The following is a 22385-nucleotide window of genomic DNA, read 5'->3' on the forward strand; positions in this document are numbered from 1 at the left end:
CTCGCTCTCTCGACTTCTCCGTGACCCAGCTCGCCGCCCCCCCCGCCCCTGCCAGCGAGGGTCTCGAGGCCTCCCGGGGTGCTCGCCTGGTCAAACAAAATCAACTTGAAAAACCTGCGGTGGCAACCACCAAAACTGATTTCTACTGATCCACTAAAGGAGAAACAAAATCAATTGGCAGATAATTCACCTCCACCTCGAACACACACGCATTGTTGCACACATCCCATCAGCCACGCCGCCTTCCGGCACTGCCTATAATCAGCAGCATTGATTCAGTACACGCGAACCCTGCGCCCGTGTATCAACATCCAGTGTCTCATTAGCAGTGACGCCTGCCCGAACCAACGCTGGCAAAACTGCCAAAGGTTTATAGGCAAGAACACCGTCTCTCGACACATGGCATAAGCGTCGAGGAATACAAGTCGTGGGCCGTGTCACTTTTTAGTCTGCACGGCGACGCTAACGGTCGCTGAGAAGACTGGGGGGCTTGGGTCGGACGCGTCGCTCGAAAAACACTGCCCAGGGGCCGTTAACTTGAATTGCACTTCCCACCTTGGACCGCGCTGCCGCCGCACAAATTGTCCGGTCGCTCGCGCAGAGAGACAACGACCCGGGGGCACGAGGAGGATGTCACAGACGAGGAGGGAGCCACAGACGAGGAGGGAGCCACAGACAAGGGGGGAGCCACAGACGAGGAGGGAGACACAGACGAGGAGGGAGCCACAGACGAGGAGGATGTCACAGACGAGGGGGGAGCCACAGACGAGGGGGGAGCCACAGACGAGGGGGGAGCCACAGACGAGCGGGGAGCCACAGACGAGGAGGATGTCACAGACGAGGGGGGAGCCACAGACGAGGGGGGAGCCACAGACGAGGAGGATGTCACAGACGAGGGGGGAGCCACAGACGAGGGGGGAGCACAGACGAGGGGGGAGCCACAGACGAGGGGGGAGCCACAGACGAGGAGGATGTCACAGACGAGGAGGATGTCACAGACGAGGGGGGAGCCACAGACGAGGGGGGAGCCACAGACGAGGGGGGAGCCACAGACGAGGGGGGAGCCACAGACGAGGGGGGATCCACAGACGAGGGGGGAGACAGCAGCTAGGCGGTGAGCCAGTGCCAAATTCCGCCCCCCCCCCCGACGCAAAGCTCTGTGGTTCTCTATATATGAAGGTGTTTTGGGCCAATGAATGAGTGTTTACATGTGGAAGGAAGCAAGAGCGTCCAGAGAAAACCCACATTTGCCAGGGGGGGCGGAGGGCGGGGTTAGGTACTCTATCCCATACAGATGGAACAGGTGGAGTCCACATTTTGCTGGACTGCCTTCTCCTGGAAAGAAGGGGAGTTTCACAACAACATCCGTGCCGTGATCCACCAACCCTCGCTGCTGCTTCCACAGCGCTGGATCACAGCAGCGACGTGCAGCAGCAGCGACGTGCAGCACCGGCGCCCGGCACCAATAACACAGAGAAGGGGGTCGTCGTCGTCCCCCCCCCCCCGTTGCTCACATCACTTTGAGGTCCCAGTCGCCACAGGTGACGAACACGGACTTTGTCTCCGGATCCAGGAGGCCCTCCTTCTCCATCCACTCGTCCACCATCTGCAGCGGGCGAGCGATAATATAATTATTAATTTACTGCACGGCCAACGGAGTCCCGCGCCTCGCACGCGTCACGAGCGTAAAAGAAAAAAAAAACGATTTTAATTGGCGAATCGAATGATCGTTACAGCCTCGTGGGGGGAGAGGAGGGAGGAGAAAAAAAAAGAGCTCGACAGAGAGAAAGAGAGTGGGAGAGAGAGCGCAGGAGAGAGCAGGAGGAGTAGGAAGAGAGAGGGCAGAGAGAGGGGGGGCAGAGAGGGGGGTAGAGAGGGGGGGGGGGGTTACGTAAAGCAAAGCATAAAAAATTAAAACAAAAAACTAAATGATGAACGAAGCAAAGTGCCGAATACACAGAGCATCTTCTTGTTTCCTCTGATCGTAAAAAAGGAGAGAGAGAGCAGGAGAGAGAGAGAGCAGGAGAGAGAGAGAGCAGGAGAGAGAGAGAGCAGGAGTGGGTATGTGGGGAGGCAAGAGAGCAAGCGTGAGGGTGAGTGTGCTGGGGCAGCTCCTCCTGCTGGCGCTGTGGAGCGGTGCAGTGTGGAGGGTGAGGAGCGGTGCAGTGTGGAGGGGTGAGGAGCGGTGCAGGGTGGAGGGGTGAGGAGCGGTGCAGGGTGGAGGGGTGAGGAGCGGTGCAGGGTGGAGGGGTGAGGAGCGGTGCAACGTGGAGGGTGAGGAGCGGTGCAGGGTGGAGGGGTGAGGAGCGGTGCAGTGTGGAGGGGTGAGGAGCGGTGCAGTGTGGAGGGGTGAGGAGCGGTGCAGGGTGGAGGGGTGAGGAGGGGTGCAGTGTGGAGGGGTGAGGAGCGGTGCAGGGTGGAGGGGTGAGGAGCGGTGCAGGGTGGAGGGTGAGGAGCGGTGCAGGGTGGAGGGTGAGGAGCGGTGCAACGTGGAGGGTGAGGAGCGGTGCAGGGTGGAGGGGTGAGGAGTGGTGCAGTGTGGAGGGTGAGGAGCGGTGCAGGGTGGAGGGGTGAGGAGTGGTGCAGTGTGGAGGGTGAGGAGCGGTGCAACGTGGAGGGGTGAGGAGCGGTGCAACGTGGAGGGTGAGGAGTGGTGCAGTGTGGAGGGTGAGGAGCGGTGCAACGTGGAGGGGTGAGGAGGGGTGCAGTGTGGAGGGTGAGGAGCGGTGCAGTGTGGAGGGGTGAGGAGCGGTGCAACGTGGAGGGTGAGGAGTGGTGCAGTGTGGAGGGTGAGGAGCGGTGCAACGTGGAGGGTGAGGAGTGGTGCAGTGTGGAGGGTGAGGAGTGGTGCAACGTGGAGGGTGAGGAGTGGTGCAGTGTGGAGGGTGAGGAGTGGTGCAGTGTGGAGGGGTGAGGAGCGGTGCAGGGTGGAGGGGTGAGGAGGGGTGCAGTGTGGAGGGTGAGGAGTGGTGCAGTGTGGAGGGTGAGGAGCGGTGCAGTGTGGAGGGGTGAGGAGGGGTGCAGTGTGGAGGGTGAGGAGCGGTGCAGTGTGGAGGGGTGAGGAGCGGTGCAGTGTGGAGGGTGAGGAGGGGTGCAGGGTGGAGGGGTGAGGAGCGGTGCAGTGTGGAGGGTGAGGAGGGGAGGCGGGTGACGTGTGGCCCTGGCGGTGACGCGTGCGGCGCTGTCCGTGGTGCTGGTGCCCGCGTGTGCCCGGCCCCCACGCTCCCCCCGCTGTTCCAGGCCTCCTTATTTATCGTTGCGACGCCTCTGCCTTTGAATCACTGAACGGTTTCTCAGAGGGTCATTTTAATTCATTTGATTTTTTCTCCACCCCCCCACCCCCAATCGTCCACCAGTTCCCCCCCCCAAACCCCCCTCCCCCCAACCCCCACGCGCAGTTAATTGAATGATTGATAAGTTCTCAGCGCGGAGAGCTTTGCGCCCATCCGTCACGCCAGACGTGGGCACTCGGAGAAGCCAGGTCTGGGCTCATTTGCTTAATCAAAGTGTGGTTTAATTAATCTCCCGTGCACGCCGCATCGCCGCGCTCCCGCGGCGGGCCGCTCGTGCTCACGGCGGGGTAATAACCCGGGGCCCGCCGCCAGTTCCGACGCAGTTGCGGCAACGGCCCCAATTAATCTATTACCACTGGGTGAGATGGGAAACGTGCCGGGGGGGGGGGGGGGGGGGGAGGGGGGCTGCTGCTGCTGCTGCTTTATTACTCCTTTTATTGTTATTATTTATAATTTAGGAATGCCGAGCTGTAAATGGGAACGGGGGAGGCCATCAACGGGGGCGTCGGAGACCAAGCTGCTTGGGCGACGCGACGAGAGGGGACCGTGTGTGCCGACGCGCCGCTGAATCGGGGACACGCGCAGGCGGGCGGGGGATCTCCGTCGCGCGACCCTGACCGCCGACCTGACCTTTGCGCCGGGGAGATTCCACTGCCCTCGTCATCTTAACGGAACAAATGTCGCGAAAGTCGGGGAGAAGACGCCAGAGGGAGGGCGTCGAGTTCAACACCAAGTCGGGTCTTCAGAGCGCATAACTGCTGCCTCCCCCCAGCTGCCAGTGGTGTTGACTCCCTGCTCCAGGTTCAAGAGCGTCCTCTTCTCCAACTGACGGCTGTCTCGAACGACGACAGGCGTCAGAACAGGAGACTAAAAATCCAAACGGACCTCTCGCAGAGCAGCGAGTCCCTTTGTTTTGTAGAACGGCCATGGAAGAAGAGAACACAAAGCTACCTCTGAGATCCTTTCAAGTGACGAGTGGTCCACACATGAGAACCCAAGTTTACTCAAGAGCAGCCACTGAAACCCTAATTCGAACCCAGGATCCTCAGCGTCCATGACCTCTGAGTCACCCGGCGGCAGCGGCGGCGGCGGCCACCTCTCACAGAAACCCGACTCGACGGACGGACAGGGAGGGAGACGTTGACGGGACAGAGTGAGGTTTCCGCACACGAGACAGCCGTGGCAGGTCTATCTCGTCCCCGTCGCAGCGGCGCGGTTACCTGTAGCACCTGGTCGAGCGTGGGGCGCCCATCCACCATGTCCTGAACGATCCCTGTGAGCTGCGGCGATCAATAGCCGGGGACAAAGCCATTACCGCCACCAATTCCGCCGCTACAACCACCACATAATTTCAGCAGATTCCCAAAGTCGGTATCTAAAAGGAATCGATGCATCACAACGACAGTGTTTATTGATATGTCGTAAATATGTGGTCGATTCCGTTGCATGTTATTATTACGCGGTTATAAAATTGGCCATGATAGATGAATGAAAAACATTACCTGCATAAAAAAAAAGAGAGAAACTGCCGTCCAGAAAAATTACCCTCCCACTTCTAACGCCTCTTCACCCCGAAACATCTAACAAATAATATCTCGGCGTCGGCATAATTTTTGTGGCGAATAACGCACGCGCATCTTACAACACGTGCGCTTCCCCCCCCCACCCCCCTTTTAATAAAACATTCAAATCTCTGCATAATTTATCCTGGGTAAATTACGCTTCGTGTCCGATGTAAATTCCCTCTCCCTCCTCCCACGCCGCACTCACTACAACAAAGCGTCCGAGACACAAACTGCTCTCAATAACAATGACTCGGGCAGTAACAGTAAAAACAAACCGTGCGGGTTACCGCTGTAGGCTTGCTGCTCTCACAGATAAGCCACGGAAAGGCACGACCTGTTAATTTCCTGCCTGTTGCCCGTTCGACCTGACGCCTGCTGGTACATTTCGGTAATCGATATCCACTCTTTAGTGCCTTGCTCTGTGTACCTTTCGCAGCCCGCGCGGCATAAATCAATCCTCGCTCGCCGCGTCGGCAGCATCGCCGCGCCGGGCCGAGCGCAAACAAAGGCCCAGCTTGCAAATTGGTGTGGCGGCCAGTCCCCGCCACGGCACGCGCTCGCGCGCACTCGCACGCGAGCCAGAGAGCGAGCTTCTAAAGCCGTGCCGCGTTTGTTAAGATTTCAATTAGCGCGAAAGGTGCGATGGTGGCGGCGGCGCGACGGTGCCGGGGTTTCTTAATTCGCGCACCCACCTCGGTGCAGAAGGCAGAGAGCTGGGGGTGCGCGGTCGGCCGGACGTACGTGTGAAAGGTTGACTCGACTTCCATCGACTTCCCGTTCACTCTCAGGATGGGAAACTCAATGATCTCCTGCGCGGGGAGGGAGACCGTGAAACAATACAGCCTTCACAGCGTGAGCGATCGTGCGGGCGCTGGCGCCGGATCAACGCCCCGGGCTCGCGAGTGGCGGCGCTCCTGAAACAAGCGGAGAGGGCGCAGGCTGTCTTGTCGCGCCGCTCGACCGTGCGGGAAAACGGAAGCCGCTGGAGGGCCTCCCGATCGGCGCTTCACACCGAAGAACGCTTTCACGTTTAAAAAAATAACATGCACGATGGACACCAAGAGCGTTACGGCGATGAGCAATGCACTAAAAATCATCGCGTTAAATCTCTGCTTTAAAAAAAAAAAATTGCACAATGGACGCGCTTTGACCTCTGCCGGTGTGTCACCTCCGAGGTCGACACGTGGAGCCACCAATTATGTTTATTTCTTTTATAATTTAGATTTACTTCTGCTTACCCTGCAACCTGGAATTGATTAAACTTAGCGTTGAATACGTTGCCTGCTGAACAACAATCGATGTGATAATAAACTGTTTATTGCCGTTTTTATTATTACCAACATCATCATCATCATCGTGGTGGTGGTGGTCGTCGCTTACACGGAATTTGTAAAACGCCTTGCGCGCCAAACACTGCATCTCAGAGCTCTAATTATTGCCGCTACGGCAATTTAATGCAGTCGGGGAAATCTTAAACGGCTCGCGCGAACCAGCCGCGCTGCCGCACACCGCCGACTCCCGTTGGCTCCCCCCCCACCACGCTCGCCGCTCAAGCCTTGGGCAGCGGTGCGAGTCGCGCGTTTAACGCGAACTTTGCTCCGCGCGCAGCTCCCATCGACCGACGCGAGCTGTGGCCACTGTTGGCGCACGTCTCTTAAGAAAACCAACACTGGAGGTGACTCAGAGCAGTATTAATGCGAAAATTCACATTAAACTTAATGGGCCGTGTTAGCAGTGCTGCATTTGCTCACGTGCACACACACATAACCATAATCACCATAACATAAACACAGAGAGAGCAGGCTAACCTTTAGGGCAACGTCACTTCCCCAGTGCAGACGGAACGGACAGCGCATATAAAATTACCCCTCCGGAGAACAGTGCTCTGCCAGAGTGCAACAACTCTATCCCCCCCCCCCCCGAGACGCACCGAGAGGAGCGGACGGATTCAGGGCGCACGAGCAAACCAGAAACAATCGCACTCATAATGACCGTCGTCAAAAGTCAAGACTCCAATTTAACCCGGGGCGTAATTTCTCACCGAATATTTTCTGGGTTCCTTGGTAAGCCGGTACACGTTAAGTGGCACGTGAGTTGTAGCCACGGCCAAAGCGTGAGGTGTACCGGTCGCGGTGTGCCGGATCCGGGGACATGTATCGGTGCAAGCCCGGCTGCCGGCGACCTCTGACCTGCGGCCGTGGCGGCGCGGCCTTGTCGCACGTCGCCTCGAAGTCGAGCACCAGGAAGTGGTGGAACCGGTGCACGGAGGGAGTCGGCGCGCGGGGGCCCCGGACCCTTGCCGCCTCGACCAGGTCGACCATCGTGGGCCCTCGGTGGACGCTGGCGGAGCCCAGCGGAGCCTGCCCGGCACACGCGCGACCACGCTCAGCACCGACCGGGACGCAGCCTCAACCAAAGCGCGAATCATTCCACTGGGCTTGTGACGATAAACCCCAAACTGACGCTCCCCCAATAACGGGCGATTCAATTGTCACTCGACGAAGGCCTCCTGATGCTATATCAGTTGGGAGGGGGGGGGGGGAGATGTTTGGCCATACTTCACCACGCTGGTCAGAGCAGATTAGTAAAGCGGGAAGGGGAAGGCCCTTCAGTGGCGCCGATATCGGTTGCCACCGACGTTAGTCGTGGCCGGGAATCGAACTCGGGTGGCCGAAATCAGAACGCAGTGCGCCGCATCACCGCTCCACCCCGTGCTATACAAATTGAAAATAAGAGATTCTCTCGATGCAACGCACGCATCGCAAAGCAGGAGAACCGATTTTAATTTTAAATCGATGAAAGGATCGTGACGTGTGTGTGGTTTCTACGGGGACGAGATTGTGAGATTTAGTGACCAGCACGCTAACAAACACTCGCGTACGTAGCAGATGTGTAACCAATGTCATGCCGGTCAGGTCGGACAATCAAGACACTATGAGTCTCTATTCTCATGGAGATCTGGGTGATGATAGCGGTACAGCACATGCATTACACAAGGTTATAAACAGCACCGTAATAGACACAAAACAACTCTAATATAGTACTTAACATCAACCGAGGTAAAACATTAAGCAGTACAAAGTAATAAATAGTATTTAGAATACGAGCAATAAGAGTCAAATTCGTATTTATGACATACATGTTAATGTCACATGCGAGCACCCCTTCACTGTCACGATGTCTCACCCCGTATTAATTTCTTGCACTTGGCACTCTGCGAGCCGTTACAATTTATCGATTTATGGCGACTCAGGTCTCCTTAAAAAAAAAACAGACAGACGTACGGCTTCAACAGCCTTCTTATCTGGCCCTCGACAGAGTTTAAATGTACGTCGAATTCCCACTCGTGCAAGACGCAAGCGGACACAGCCACCTCTCGCCCTTCACCCAGTCACGGCCGGGCGTGGAAACCCGGGCGCGTAGACAACGTAAGTGTGTAAACAACGCGCGGTACGATCACCAAACAGCGTATGCAACGCACGCGTGTGCCACGTACGCGCGTGCCACGCACGCACTCGCACCGTCTAGACCAGGGGGGTCCCCAACACCCGGGCCGCGGACCGGTACCGGTCCGTGGCCTGTTAGGAACCGGGCCGCACAGCAGCAGGAGGTGAGCGGTGAGTCCGCGCGTGGCCCGCCCCCATTGTTTTATTATTCACCACTTCCGTCTGCGCCTCTTTCCCGCACTGCGCACTCGTCTCAGTCACAGTTTTGGTAAGCCCACAGTTTTGGCAAGCCAAAATGAGTAAAAAACAAACGTCGCTGGAGAGCTTCATCTGAAAATGGAGAAAGACCGAATGATGAACCCCCCCCCTCCCCGGTCCGTGAAACCGGTCCCTGGTGCCAGAAAGGTTGGGGAGCGCTGCTCTAGGCAGCTCAAGGGGACGGAGGCGGCGCGGGCGACGGTTGGGAGCGGCGGTTGGGAGCGACGGTTGGGAGCGACGGTTGGGAGCGGCGGTTGGGAGCGGCGGTTGGGAGCGATGGTTGGGAGCGGCGGTTGGGAGCGATGGTTGGGAGCGATGGTTGGGAGCGGCGGTTGGGAGCGATGGTTGGGAGCGATGGTTGGGAGCGACGGTTGGGAGCGGCGGTTGTGAGCGATGGTTGGGAGCGGCGGTTGGGAGCGATGGTTGCGAGCGGCGGTTGGGAGCGGCGGTTGGGAGCGACGGTTGGGAGCGGCGGTTGGGAGCGATGGTTGGGAGCGGCGGTTGGGAGCGATGGTTGGGAGCGGCGGTTGGGAGCGATGGTTGGGAGCGATGGTTGGGAGCGGCGGTTGGGAGCGATGGTTGGGAGCGATGGTTGGGAGCGACGGTTGGGAGCGGCGGTTGGGAGCGATGGTTGGGAGCGGCGGTTGGGAGCGATGGTTGGGAGCGGCGGTTGGGAGCGGCGGTTGGGAGCGATGGTTGGGAGCGGCGGTTGGGAGCGATGGTTGGGAGCGACGGTTGGGAGCGGCGGTTGGGAGCGACGGTTGGGAGCGACGGTTGGGAGCGGCGGTTGGGAGCGGCGGTTGGGAGCGATGGTTGGGAGCGGCGGTTGGGAGCGATGGTTGGGAGCGACGGTTGGGAGCGGCGGTTGGGAGCGGCGGTTGGGAGCGACGGTTGGGAGCGGCGGTTGGGAGCGATGGTTGGGAGCGATGGTTGGGAGCGACGGTTGGGAGCGGCGGTTGGGAGCGGCGGTTGGGAGCGGCGGTTGGGAGCGATGGTTGGGAGCGATGGTTGGGAGCGATGGTTGGGAGCGATGGTTGGGAGCGATGGTTGGGAGCGGCGGTTGGGAGCGGCGGTTGGGAGCGGCGGTTGGGAGCGACGGTTGGGAGCGACGGTTGGGAGCGGCGGTTGGGAGCGATGGTTGGGAGCGACGGTTGGGAGCGGCGGTTGGGAGCGATGGTTGGGAGCGATGGTTGGGAGCGGCGGTTGGGAGCGATGGTTGGGAGCGGCGGTTGGGAGCGATGGTTGGGAGCGGCGGTTGGGAGCGATGGTTGGGAGCGACGGTTGGGAGCGGCGGTTGGGAGCGATGGTTGGGAGCGGCGGTTGGGAGCGGCGGTTGGGAGCGATGGAGGAACCGTGGAGGAGCGGACGGCGGCGGCAGATGCAGCGCAGGGCGAGGGCCAACGGGGGGCGCCAGATCCGGGCAGGAGAAGCCCGCGACGCCGCGGCGACAGTCGATCCGCGCACGGTGCACGGCGCGACACGATCGGGAGGCCACGAATTGAACACAAATAATACAAGGAAAGAAACTCGTTCCAGATGTGTACCGCATTTTAATTTGAGATGTGTTTAGTGTTATATGGTGGCGGCTTAACTTTACGCGCGATTGTAGACCAAGCCTGCTGCTGCTGCTGATGATATAAAATGAATGCGTTTGGTTCACGGAAACTTCAGCGTGTGTTTGGGGAGATTTTGCAGCCGTTGTAGGTTTTTTCCTCAACAGATTTTTACATCGATAATGCGTGCTTCAAAAGCACATCGAGTCTCGCGCTGAATTATGATCACAGAATATAAATTATGCGCATGCGGCGATTCATCACGATTAAATAAAAAAATCGATTCTTGTTTGGTCTCGTTTTTACGGTCTTATTTGTATTGCTCCTTGATCTTTCCTGTTACCTTTGAGCAGTTTTGGTTGCTCCACAATTCTGAAATTAACATCAACAATCAATTTTCACACGCATGGATCGTGAGCGCAGTCACAATCGGTTTCAATTAGACGAGTTGATGAACCATTGCTTGCTTAGCAACCAGCATACCTGTCAACCCATACGGTTTACCCGTATTCTTGTACAGGGTTGTGACCAATAAGGTCTGAATTGGTCTGTAACAAGTCGGCACTGATGATAAGGTGTTGGACAGGTATGCAGACCAGTGGCGATTCCCAAAATCTGGGCTAATCATCGCGAGTCGCGCACGAACCACGCGCTCCCGCGCCCCGCGATCTCTTGACCCGAGCGACGATCGCTCCAGCAGGGGCTCTGGGGGACAAACCCACCGTGCGCGTGTGCAACAGTCGGCAGCAGAAGGCGGCGACGGCCCTGGATCGGAAGGCGGCTCCAACCAGCATCAGCGGTGGCGGCGGCGGCGCCTCTTGGCGTCGGCGCGAGTCACAACTGCCAACAACGAAAACGGAGAACTGAGGATCCTCGCAACGGACTCATCACTCGCTGCTGCCGCACCGGAGCACGGCGTGGAAATCTCAAGAGACAAACCGAGAAACTAGCGGCGATGCGCGAGCACGGAGGGAATAAACTCACCGTCGTGGGAGTGAGAAAACGAGAACTGCATTTTACATGGAAAAGAATTGTCCCAAAATTGTAGTTTGATATTTAGGTTATATAATTAGAATTTTAAATCAGTTCATGGGCACGCTCGTGTTTTTTACTTTCTTAGGCATCGTGTGATACGCGATGTCCACAATAGGGAACCGCTGGCACCGTTTGTCAACTTTTATTAAATGTCCCAGTTTTATGGATGTCCCAGTTTTATCAACGTCACGGTCAGTCTATCTGCTCTGAAAGAACAGTCGGTGCCCAAAAGGCGAGCCTATCACAGACTCTGGTTGCATACAGATGGCGGTGTTTTGTTTTATCGCCAAATAAAAATCAACATTTTAATCCATCGATCAATAAACCAGTGGAACACAATCCAGGTATTTGCGTAATTAAATATCTAGCAAATGGGATTAGATGTTTATTTATTCATATTTCATCCGGCTGGTGAAACTTTCAACCAGTTTATTTACAGCAACGTACGGCCTGCAGGCCGGACGTGACCCACAACTTACTTTCACGAAGCCCGCGGCCACACGGGGACCTACCGCCTCAAAATGGCCCGCAAACAATATTCATCTGTCGCTGCAAGCATCTTATCACCGTTCGGCTACGAGAGAGGGCATATTTTCAACCGGGCGACAACACCAGGTTTAGGTCCCTTTTTGGTCCCTCTTGCAGTGACAGCAGTGGCCGAGGTGTTGTGTGTTGGCTTGCGGCGGCCCTTAAAAAGGCTGAAAAATGTTTCCAGTCAAAGGAAAGACGTTCCCCGGGCCCCGAACTAAAATGAGGGCGGGCGTGCGGACGAAACGGACGCGGCGAGAGAAGTAGGAACTCCACGTGACGGAGCCGCGGCGAGGCCCAGCGCTGTCCATCTCCGTGTCGGCGGTGATGCACGAGATTTCCACTCTGCCGCAGAGTTAATGGCAGCGAGTGCCGCACCACCTTTTATAGAGCAATCTCTCAGAGAGGTCCGGCGGGTGGAGGGGAGGCTCTCAACGGCCCATTACCGTAGAGGGGGTAATCACCGCCACACACCACGCCGTTCCAAAATATCACCGCCGCTCTTGGCGTCCTTGTCGCTTCCATTTGTAAAGACACAAGTGTGCGCGCGTGTCCGTGTTGACACCGGTTAACGTGGAACGCTCTTTAACATCGCCCATTTAAGCGGCTGGGTCAAGTGCTCGAGTGGTAGAGCGCGACGCTCACAATTATAAGGGTTGCAAGTTCAAATCGCGGCCAGGTTGGTCGCCTCGGCCCGTTCCGTTATTCCACGGTGGATAAAATGAGCGAGGTTTTGTGCGGAAATCAACGGTGGAAGTTCTTTGGAAATACCTGAACCCCATCGAATGAATGTGGAATTTCCACCACGCCGCACAACACCACGCTCGACCGCGCAAAAAACCACTCTGGATTTTGATCGCGGTCCAAAGGGCGACGTTTGCACATTATTCGGTTTTGTTTGTGTGTCGTCAGAAGGATTTGCGAGTACGAGGGAATCCCCACAGCCTGCTACCCTCCAACAGACCACGTGGTGGGTACCAGAGGGCAGTGCAGCAAAATCAGTCTTCCCCCCCCCCCACCGACCGGCGCTGACCCAGCGAGGTAAAGTACGGCTAAATAGACCCCACGACTCGCACGGCGCGGGGATTCCCTCATCAAGCAGCGGAGTTACAAAAGGGACTGCACAATAACGCACAGCACGCATTGGTGGCCACCCATTGGCTGCGACCGTCGCGAAACCTCAGCCACCTCTGAGATCGTGGGGGTTAAGTTTGGGAGCGAGAAAAGAAAACAAATTTGAAAGACGAAACTAAAATTAACCAGGAAGGGGAAGAGCAGGGCGGCAGCAAGGCCTCGCCAGTGCCCATCGCTGTAATCAGGGCACAGCGCAAACAGCGAGACGAACGAGAGTCTGGCGATGAATTAAAATACGAGCGCAGTGACAGCGCTCGGAGGACACAATCCAGTGACATATTTTAGATCCACAAATCAATTCCAATTATGGCCACGGAGGAAGCAGAGTTTTCAAGAATAACGCGCTCTGTGCTGTCACCACATCGACCACATCAGCAGCCACATTCTGGCAACAGCGGCCAAACATTGAAAAGGTTCAGCCGGAACATTTTTCCCCCCGAGTTAAACACACAGGCAGATAAATCTGCAGCCCTGCAACTGCTTGCTCAGGCCACTGCTAGAAGACGGGCCTCCACTAGAGGCACCTTTATAGAGCCCCTGTAAAGATTATACGACCTCCTCTGCCATGTGGGGAGGGGGAGATGGAACCGAACCGGCGACCTCCGGATCACAAGTCCAGTGTACGAACCGTTACACCACGGTGGTGGCGGCGGTGGCGGTGGCTTCCTGTACACGCAGGCTCGAAAGTAAAAACAAAAAATCACACAGGGGTTAAACGAGGCGAGCTCTGTTACCCATTTAGCAGCTGCTCAGGAAGGCAACCGCAGATAACGTCGCGACGTCGCTTCCTTGGCGCAGGATCAGCGGCGACGTGGGACCCGGCTAGCGGGCGCACGCCGCCGCCCCAGCCATCGCGGGCACATCTTCAAGGTGCTTAACGGGAAAGGCTGGCCGATTATAGAAACCGTGCAATCACCGCTTCCGCTGAGCTCGCCGCACCGAGCGGGGAGAATGCTCCCGAGCGGAGAACGAACGCCGTCGGATTCGCCCGCGCGCATCTGTGCGTGCGTGCGTGCGTGCGTGCGTGCGTGCGTGCGTGCGTGCGTGCGTGCGTGCGTGCGTGCGTGCGTGCGTGCGTGCGTGCGTGCGTGCGTGCGTGCGTGCGTGCGCGAACGTCTGTATTTTCACGAGCGCAGGCACGCCCGCCCGTGTGATTAATTAGAAGTGCTGCGGGCAAGTGTTTGTTTTGAGCGTGCATAGGGGGAACGGCCGACTGTGTACGCACGTACATGCGTGTGTGTTCAAAAAAACTCCTTGGGCGACTCAGCCTCAAATGAGTACCTGGTGCGGTGAGTAAACATCATCACTGGGGAGACAAAGGCGGTCGGGCGTGGTGCTGGCCACCCATTCCCTCGTGTGCAATGTCGGCCTTAATAGGTGCTCGCTAACAGCACTTGCCCCAACAGTCTGTTCAGGCCATACGGGGGATATTTGTCTTTGTCTTGTTTACAAGCAACGGGAGTATGAACTGAATTAATCCCAATGGAAGCTGTTTCGTAGGGAAATCATCGCGAGCATAACTCTGTATACCATCTGAGCATGCAACGGCACGTAACGATGCAACGACTTATTAATTATTGAAACGATACATTCAAGATAAGAGCGACAAATCCTGCATGTAAGAATCTATTATTTACTGTTCGTGAAAATTACACGCAAACTATTTGCTCAGGTCAGTTTGAGGCTAACGGAGCAGACAATACCGTACAAATGAGGTCATCAAAAACACACGCAAATAAAATTTGACTCCAATCTCGACACTTGAATCGTGAGGATCGGTCAAATTTCCCGGCGAGGCTTTATAGTTGCAAGCCCGGCCTACAATAGGTCCGCTTTACAACGCACGCACACACAGCAGAGCCGGTGCACTCTGGCAAGAGCAGCACCACTAATGCACGTTGTCCTGCTGTTCGCGATGGATTCCCCTGGCGGTCAACGTTCTGCTTTTATCCGACCCGGCCTAACTCATCGTGAGACAGGCGGAGAGGAACCTCGACTCGTCACCCGGTGACAGCCCAGCGCGACTCCCAAGTATTTTTGGCAAGGGGAGATCGGCTGCAGCCACAGCAGGAAACAAACGGTGCAATGATCGCACAACAGAAACCCATCAAAAATTACATTATATCATATATATTACCGCTGAAAACATTTGTCGTAGGACACGATTAACAGAGATCGATAATGTAAACAAGATGAAGGCTGGCCGAGGAGAAGGGAGGCATCAAAGGGATTTACAATCGTCTCGTCTGAGTCGAGGCGGTCGTTACGTGCGAGCGCGTCGTCCGGGGTGTTGTGCACATCGCTCCGCACCCCAAGCCGCACGCGAGACGTACACACACACGCACACCGTGCGCTCCGTGCCAACGCCTTTCCTATCGTTGGATCTGTTGAGAGGACCACGCCGCCTAGCGCTCCTCCTCCGCGCTCCAAAATAACAATTTGAGAGGGGCCCAAAGCTGTTCCTGGACCGTGAGGGCGTTGCGGATCAAGGAAGGAAAAGTCCTTCGAGAAATCTGGAGATGCGGCCAAACACCACCAGGCGCGCGGCACAACCCGTACCGCTCAAAAACGAGCACGCGCGAAGGGTCGATGGTCGCATGTGTGTGTGTGTACAACCCAAACATGCTTTGCTTGTAAATAGGCTCATTATATTCCTTTTCCACGTAAATTTTCGGAGCGAGGAGGGCAGCCCGAACGATTAAGTAGATCGCACGGCGTACTGTAGAATAAAAAAATATTTAGAATATTAATGCTGCAATTAATGGTTTAAAATGCTAAGGATATAAAATACCTAACACGGATGCGGTAATAACCAGGAAGGGAATTCTTAGCTAAGCGCAACAAAGTGCCGGCTAAGCCCTAATATACGGCTCAAAGCCCAGCGCTCCCAACAGTGAAAGGGTGCCCGCGGATACTCTGCAATCCCCCTCCACCACCGCACGTCCTGCCCCACTCGCTCGCTCATTAACGAGCAGCCCATTTAATCGGCAGCTAATTTAAAACAGCCCGCGATAAATTGTGCATCAGGGTCCCTAATTGCTAACAAGCAATTACAGCGCACTGGTTATTACAGTTCATTAGGAGTGAAATAAGCCAGGAATGGATCCTGTATTCAGCGCACACGCGCGCGCACGCTGGAGTGCAATCGCGGGTGCGCGGTGAACGTCGATAGAGTCGGACGTGCGGACGCGCCCGCCAGCTCGCATACACACCGCCGCCACCACCGCCACCTCAAGCCACCACTGCCTCCGCCACTGCTGTCATCGCCACCACTACCACCGCCGTCACCGACGCCGCCGCCGCCACCACTACCGCCGCTGCCGCAGGCTTGACTTCAGAAATAAACCCCCTATAAGTGGTGACATACTTGAAGAAGGCGTTCATGAGTTATGAAAGTAAACACACACATTACTGCCGTTGTGTGGGGTGTATTTTTACGCGACTCATATCGCTCATGGAACTTTGTGACAGCCAGCCTCCCCATCGGACGAGGATTCGCGCGCCCGCACACACACACACACACACGCGCAATAACGAGGGCTGTCCAAGTCAGCCATCCGACAAACGATTTCTGCACCCGGCACACCACATCCAATGTACCTATTTACTCTGTACAGCTGGGGCTCCGAGTCACGGTGCTGTTGCCTCCCAAGCTGCTCAAGTATCAACAACGAGCTGGAAAATATTCTGTGACAAATAAAGCCCTGCTTGCAGGAATATTGATTGCGTTTTGTTAGCAAATATATTTATTACGGTTTGCAAGTGAAACGAATGTTGCCTTTTTGTTGTTGGTAAGACACAAAAAAAACCAAATCGCGCGCCAGACTCCGTGAAGGAAATGTGCATTTACACCCAGCATTGTCACAATCATCAATGAAGAAAACGGAGCCCTCGGGGAGAAAAAGCCACCACGCATATCAGAGGGGGTCACCGAACAGTGCCAAATACCCAATCGCCTCGCAAGACCCATGCCTACAACACCGGGCATTCCCAGACAGGTTACAAACCCAATAACCAGGTTCAGTCCTATTCAGTTTTAAAGATCTCACAGACGGAGTTGCATTCAAGGGCCACGTGCTGATCGGAAATTACCCAGAATGCCTCTTACCGAGAGGTTCCCATCCCCAAATCACCTCCGCGGCTCCACCTTGCGTCGGGACCTCCTGGTGACTGACAGCTTGGATTAAAGCCATCACCAACCATACAAACACCAGCCCATCAATCTCGCGTCTCTTAGGCACCCCCCCCACCTTCCCCCATATTACTACGCCGCACGGCTAACAACATCTCATAACAGCGTCACTTACGGGTGGCGGCCACGCTGAGCTATAGTTGGAAACATTTAAATGTGACGCTGTTTGCTAGATAAGTGGCTTTCCGAAGCATAAATCAGTAAATCGATAAACGCAGCTAAATAGAAGGGCCTTCACCCACAATGCCGCCGCGTATTTTTCTTACATATGGATTGGCACTTTAACTTACAACTGACATTAGTCATAAGTGTGTGCGAGCAAATCAATAAAACAAGCCCTTTTTCACACCGCTTTTGCAGGTATCGCATTTCCGCGGGACGTTTGACGACTGATTTATAACGCACCGGAGAGGTCCCCTTTTCCTGATTACTCAAAAAACCTGAAGAATGATCGGATGCGGCCGACAATATAAAGGCTACTTACAAGCGCGTGGGAGGGAGAAGTGGCTCGCGCACTGCGCTACGATTCAACAAGCCACTACCGACAATAATTTCCGGCCACGGCCAGCATGAACGCTGTTTAACACGTAGTAAGCATTCGCGACCAATATCATCCATAAGTGGTTTTTTTTCTCGGGTTAGATCGTGTGAATATATAAATCTGGCTGTCGCCTGATGAAGCTAGTCGGAATTATTGGCGAAACGTCGTACTCAGATTGTAAATGTTGAGGCTTGGCTCTCCAACACACCGGTGTGCTGTGCCAGTGACGAATTGTCCACGTTCTGTTTACGTGCCAACCCTTACTAGTTGGCTGTGTCAGGTGGTGGCGGGTTTAACGACACATTTATATATTTACCCAATCTAACCCAAAAAAAACGAGCGATATCTGATCCACTACCACACAGGCCCGCCACTCTTCGCCAAGCTCACACTTGCCACCGTGGTGAAGTATGGTCAAACAACCCAAGGCTTACACGGGGTGGTGGAGAGGGCCTTCATCCAGCCGTGGGCTGTACATGATTAATTTAAATTGCACATTAACGAGTCCCTGCTCAAATGAGCAACGAAGATGGTGTTCATCTCCGGTTCACAACCCTGAGCGAATGGTGGAAATTCCACATTCCCACGGCGGGGGAGGGGGGGGCAAGTCTCTCCATAGGACAACCACTGTTGACTTCTCGACACATTTGTAGTAATGTTATGGATGATGGCCTGAGTCAACCCCGCAACCAAAATAAGATTGCTTTGACGTAGCAGGCAGCGCGTGTATAGCTTAGAGACATGACGAAGACACGCATAAATTTCGATTTAAAGCTTTCGTGACTGCAGGGATTCATCTTCTTGGTTCTTTCGGTAAAGTCACGTAGAACGCTTGCGTTGTGGCCGAAACGTCGTGAGAATAATTTTATTGTTTTATTTTTATTATTTTATTATTTCCCTTCTACGTGACTTTACCGAAAGAACCAAGATGACACGCATCTGATGCACTCCGATTAAGTTGTTTATAGTCACGTGACAACTTGGTTGCAAGACCTCAAAACGCCAACACAAGTCGACCGTGGGGTATTTGTTCATCAGTGAGCAAGTCTCCGGGTCACCAGTGTGCGTGCTCTTGGGTGTTACATAATACCTCTTAGGTGACTATAAACTCAGCTTATACTGCTTAAATTTCAAGCTATGAAAAATATATACACTACCCTTAACATCTATATATATAAAAGGGAAATTTGTGAATGTGTCTGTGGGGCCGTCCATAAATGACGTCACGCACCTGGGGGGGGGGGGGGGGAAGGGGGTCAGACATTTGTGACGATGTGTGACGAGGGGGGGTTTGAGAAATGTGACGTCACATCAAAATGCGCAACTTTAAATAAATATAAATTTAATAGAATTGTTACAACACTAATTTTCATTATTAACAATTTGATTATTTAAATGTACTAAGGTAACCTTTTATTTATTCCATGAAGCAGCATTTTGCTTCTCCATGGGAGAATGGAGAAGCATACATCTTGTAAATTTTACTAATGATTTTTATTAAACACTTTGATTCTAATGATTCAACCAGGGCTTTTATATTCTGTGGAGTGAATATGTGATTGTTATAATTGTACTCTCCATTTTGCTTCGTTCTACTACAAAGTTTCAAGTATTTTTTTATATTTATAATTACTTTTAATATTTTATAATTATTATAAGATAATTTCAATGTAATATTCTGAACATCTGCAGTTTTAGTTAGACGATGAATATTTACAAGTTAATGTTATGCTAAATTTCAGCTTTCCAACGCCTCCTTTTTAATACGTGTTTTCTCCTACATCAGAGTTCAGCGCCATATTAAATACGCACTACAATGACAATAGTTTAAAGCGACTTGAAGCATGTTTTATTTTCAAAATGGAAATATGGTTTGGGGGGGGCAGAGCTTTGTAACGTCATATTTGAGGGGGGGGGTCTGACTTTTTGTGACGCCGTGTAACGAGGGGGGGGGTCAAAAATCGTCCAAAATCGCGTGACGTCATTTATGGACGGCCCCTAAAGCTAGTGTCCAATAAACAACACATTTCCATGAATATGCATATTATGCAGCTTACAGCACGTGACATGTAGCTTAGAGGACCGGACAGTATACATATCCTGTGTACGAACACACATGCTCTAAACAGTACACAGTTCCTGTCAGTACACATGCTCAGCAGTATACATCTCGTGTGGGTACACCGGCTCATAGCATTCCACAACTAGTGAGTATACGTGCTCATAGCATCACACATTTCCTGCGAGTACACATGCTCAGCAGCACACATGTTCCGAATATGCTCATAGCAGTACGCGGCTCGTGTGTTGAAGTACACCTGCCCGTAGCAGGCGTGGCGCTGGCCACCCACCCCCTCGTGTGCAGTGCCTGTCCTCATAGGTGCTGCTCGCTAACAGCGCTTGCCCCAACAGTCTAAGGCTATACGGGGGGGGGTGGGAGACGTTATATCTTTTTACCAGTACCTATACGGGGGGGAGGTTATAGCGTTGTCTTTGTAACAGTACACAGACCTTGTACACACGCAGTAGCTGGCCACGTGTAGCGGCTGTGCGTGCTGGGGACCACGTGGCGCGCACGTGCGTCACCTGGGCCGCGCTCTTCTTCCGGCACGCGTCACCGCGGGCGCTCACCTCGGCCACCATCCGCCCCTCCCGATGGACGAGCGCGGCGACCAATCAGACGCGGTCTTGATTTCGCACCGTCACACGCCCTCGCCCAATGGGGACGCGCGGGGAGGAGCCCCCCGAGCGGTCGCGCGCTCCGCTTATCCGCGTTGGGAAATGCAGCGCCCAGGCTCCCCTAGATTCCATACAGCGCATACGCGAGGCCCCACGCCGCTGTCCGGCCGCTCCCATTGGCGAGAACGGGCACCGCCCCGCTCGGCTCCGCCAGCCAATAGCAGACGTCTCAACGGCATTGACTGGTGCGGGTGGGGGGGGCTGTTCGTAGAGGGGGCGGTGCCACGAGACCCCCCGCGTGCCCCCCCCCCTCTCAACGCAGGGGGTCTCGGTGGCCCCGCCCCCCGCTTCCCCCGGGGCCCCGCCTCCCGGGCCGCACATGCTCGAGACGAGCACGCGCCCGGCACGGGCACGAGACACGCGGGGAGACACGCGGGGAGACACGGGGCCGCTCGGGGGAGACACGGGGAGACACGCGGAGGAGACACATTGACCGAGACACACGGGGGTGGTAGTGGTGGTGGGGGGACACACACACAAAGGTACACAGATTCAGGGACGTAGACGCATAGACACGGGGGACAGATACACGAGATTGAAAGAGACATTTAGACACGGGGAGACAGACGGGGAAACTTGCCAGTGACACCTCTGCAGACCTGCAGAGTGCCGCCCAGACCCGGCACTTCTGAACTCATCCCTGCCCAGCGCAGCCGAGCAGTGCCCAGCTGCGCGCCCTGCCCCATTGCCCAGCTGAGCTGACAGCCATCGGCCCGGACTTCCCTGCATGCGGTGGCAGCAACGGCGAGCAGCAGCAGCAGCGGCAGCAGCAGCGGCAGCAGAAGAATAAGAAGAGGAGGAGCCCCAAGTCGGCGGATCAACTCTGTGCGGTGCAGCTCGGGACGCAGCGAGCGGTGAGTGGGGCCGCGCTCTCTCGGCACACAGCGAGTGAGTAGTGGATTCAGCGAGTGAGTGAATGATTCGGTGAGCGAGAGAGCGAGCGAGAAGAGTGAGTTTGTGTTTTGAGTGAGCGAGCGAGCGAAAGAGCGAGCAGCGATTCAGTTGACCGAGTGTGTGAAAGAGCAAACGAGTGAGTCGAGTTAGTGGCCAAGTGAGTGAGTGAGTGGTCGCCTGTGTGCGAATGAGTTAGTTATTGAGCAAATTATTGAATTGGTGAACGAGCGATTGAGTGAGTTGGAGAGCGAGTTGGTGAGCGAAATGGTGAGTGGTGAGTAGAACGAGTGGGTGAACGAGTGAGCGATCGAGTGAGTGAGTGAGTTGGAGAGCGAGTTGGTGGGCGAAAATGTGAGTGGTGAGTGAACGAGTGAGCGATTGAGTGAGTGAGTAATCGAGTGAGTGTGAACTTTGTAGAATGAGGGAGCGAGTGTGAAGCCAGCAAGCGAGTGAAAGAGCACACTTGGAAGAAGTGAGCGAGTAAGTGGGATGGAGCGAGCGAGCGTGGACTTGGTTTCGTGAGTGAGCCCGTCTTGTTTCAGCATTGAGTGAGCCACACAGCAGAGGTGGGACAAAGTCATTGTTATGCAAGTCCAAGTCGAGTCGCAAGTCATCAAATTCATGACTCGAGTCTGACTCGAGTCCAAGTCACATGACTCGAGTCCACATCTCATAGGTGGGACAAAGTCATTGTTATGCAAGTCCAAGTCGAGTCGCAAGTCATCAAATTCATGACTCGAGTCTGACTCGAGTCCAAGTCACATGACTCGAGTCCACACCTCTGCCACACAGATTGTGACATTGGTAGAGGAGGAGTGGGGGGGGGGGTAAACGAGTGAATTTCGTAGAGCCAGTGTGAACTGGGTGCGAGTGAGTGAAAGAGTTGTACAACTTTGGCGAAGTGAGTGAGTAGGTGAGTGCCGTGTCGGTGAGTGTGACTTTGGCGGAGTGGTGTTTTTGTTTGTGTAGATGTTTGCGATATTGAGTGAGCATGAACTTGATGGAGTGTCGGAAAATGTGTTGTCGAGTGAGTGTGAATGTGCCAGTGATGTTCAAGGACTTACATTAATGAGAGTGAATGCTGAGCGAGTGGGTGAGTGAATATGTACATGGACCTGTCAGTCGAGTCAAAGTAAGTGTGAGTGTAGGTGAGTGATGAGCGAGTGTGGGTGGAGTGAGTTTGCGTGCTGCGTGAGTCAATGGGTAG

The 22385-nt window shown here is 54.8% G+C and overlaps 1 protein-coding gene across 4 annotated transcripts in view; it reads right to left on the minus strand.

Annotated features, from left to right (window-relative positions):
* Window positions 1-20219, minus strand: part of ERI3 (ERI1 exoribonuclease family member 3) — a 45218-nt gene extending 24999 nt beyond the window's left edge. Inside the window, exons 1-6 of one of the 4 annotated variants that reach the window (XM_078605665.1) lie at window positions 20057-20147; window positions 10838-10955; window positions 7048-7218; window positions 5551-5667; window positions 4514-4573; window positions 1515-1606 (exon numbers count right to left, since the gene is read on the minus strand). In XM_078605665.1, the coding sequence (XP_078461791.1) occupies window positions 1515-1606; window positions 4514-4573; window positions 5551-5667; window positions 7048-7218; window positions 10838-10909 (512 nt within the window). In that variant the 5' untranslated portion in view covers window positions 10910-10955; window positions 20057-20147. Of the gene's footprint in view, window positions 1-1514; window positions 1607-4513; window positions 4574-5550; window positions 5668-7047; window positions 7219-10837; window positions 10956-20056 lie in introns of all 4 variants that reach the window. The other 3 variants (XM_078605664.1, XM_078605663.1, XM_078605666.1) reach the window with 3 other exon arrangements.
* Window positions 20220-22385: the final 2166 nt, after the last annotated feature.

Source organism: Lampetra planeri, chromosome 24 (assembly GCF_965212315.1).
Source record: "Lampetra planeri chromosome 24, kcLamPlan1.2.h2, whole genome shotgun sequence".
NCBI classification, from domain to species: Eukaryota; Metazoa; Chordata; class Hyperoartia; order Petromyzontiformes; family Petromyzontidae; genus Lampetra; species Lampetra planeri.